The sequence below is a fragment of the Cynoglossus semilaevis genome, unplaced genomic scaffold (genome assembly GCF_000523025.1).
Source record: "Cynoglossus semilaevis isolate Cse_v1.0 unplaced genomic scaffold, Cse_v1.0 scaffold476, whole genome shotgun sequence".
Classification (NCBI taxonomy): Eukaryota; Metazoa; Chordata; class Actinopteri; order Pleuronectiformes; family Cynoglossidae; genus Cynoglossus; species Cynoglossus semilaevis.
The window spans coordinates 207,642-208,562 of record NW_007585116.1 but is presented as its reverse complement, the minus strand read 5'-3'; the positions used below and the strand labels follow the sequence as shown (position 1 = coordinate 208,562).

Genomic DNA, 921 nt, shown 5'->3' with positions numbered 1-921 from the left:
AGAGTCTGACTTAGGCTTGAGAGCAAAAATGAAGGACAAAAAGCCCCCCCCCCAAAAAAAGCAACACTGACAAAAGAAAGCAAAAGTAGAACCACCAAATTTAAACAAAGATGTTTTTCCGCACCTAGCGCCGCTCATCAACTACTTCCTGCGCAAAATTTTAACGCCGTACGCCGTGATGATGGGACAAGACTTTCTTAATAAATATATAAGAGGCGGTGACCTAACTACGAAACTTTACTATACAGCTCATTTAAACGTCATTTCAACCCTAACTCCGATATTTAAAGGACAATTCTACAAAAATCCTAACAAATGTCCATCAAATCAAAAGCGAAAAATAACCGAGTGGATCTTCAAAAGACTTACACACACAAAGCTGCAATACAGACCTGTGAACAGAACACAGCAGATACAATATCCAGATTAAACGCTCAGCTAGCGTTCATGTTGAGGCTTGTTTTCACTGGACTGCAATAGTAACTTAAATACTCCACTGAGCAACACAGAACCAACAGAGACAGAAGAGGCTTAATGCACGGCAGGAAAAGACGACAGGAAAATATCCAGACAAACTTAACTTCCAAGACACAACTTTTTTTTTAAGCGCCCCTGGTGATCAAACACATTTTTACGGCACAGACACTGACACCGGCATAACAACAACATTCTTACGTATGACTAACTGAAAAAACAAGATGAACCATCTCTCTGTTGCAGTGCACCGACGCGTACCAGCCCTGAATTTTTTTTATTTTTTTTTTCAGCATGCCAACTGCCATGTTTTCTCACCAACGCACTTTGCAACATTAAAAAAAGCCTAGTTACCGTTTTGTGTGTCTTTACTTGTCTCATCTGCCGTAGTGTCCACAGTCTCTCCTTCCTCTCCTGCATCCCGCTCTTTTACAAAGTTGGAGGGGG

At 41.2% G+C, this 921-nt stretch overlaps 1 protein-coding gene across 1 annotated transcript in view; it reads right to left on the bottom strand.

Moving 5' to 3' along the window:
* Positions 1-921, bottom strand: part of cd2ap (CD2-associated protein) — a 40,235-nt gene that overhangs the window by 23,242 nt on the left and 16,072 nt on the right. The window contains exon 4 of the mRNA XM_025053674.1: positions 829-919. Coding sequence (XP_024909442.1) covers positions 829-919 — 91 coding nt within the window. The remainder of the gene's footprint in view (positions 1-828; positions 920-921) is intronic.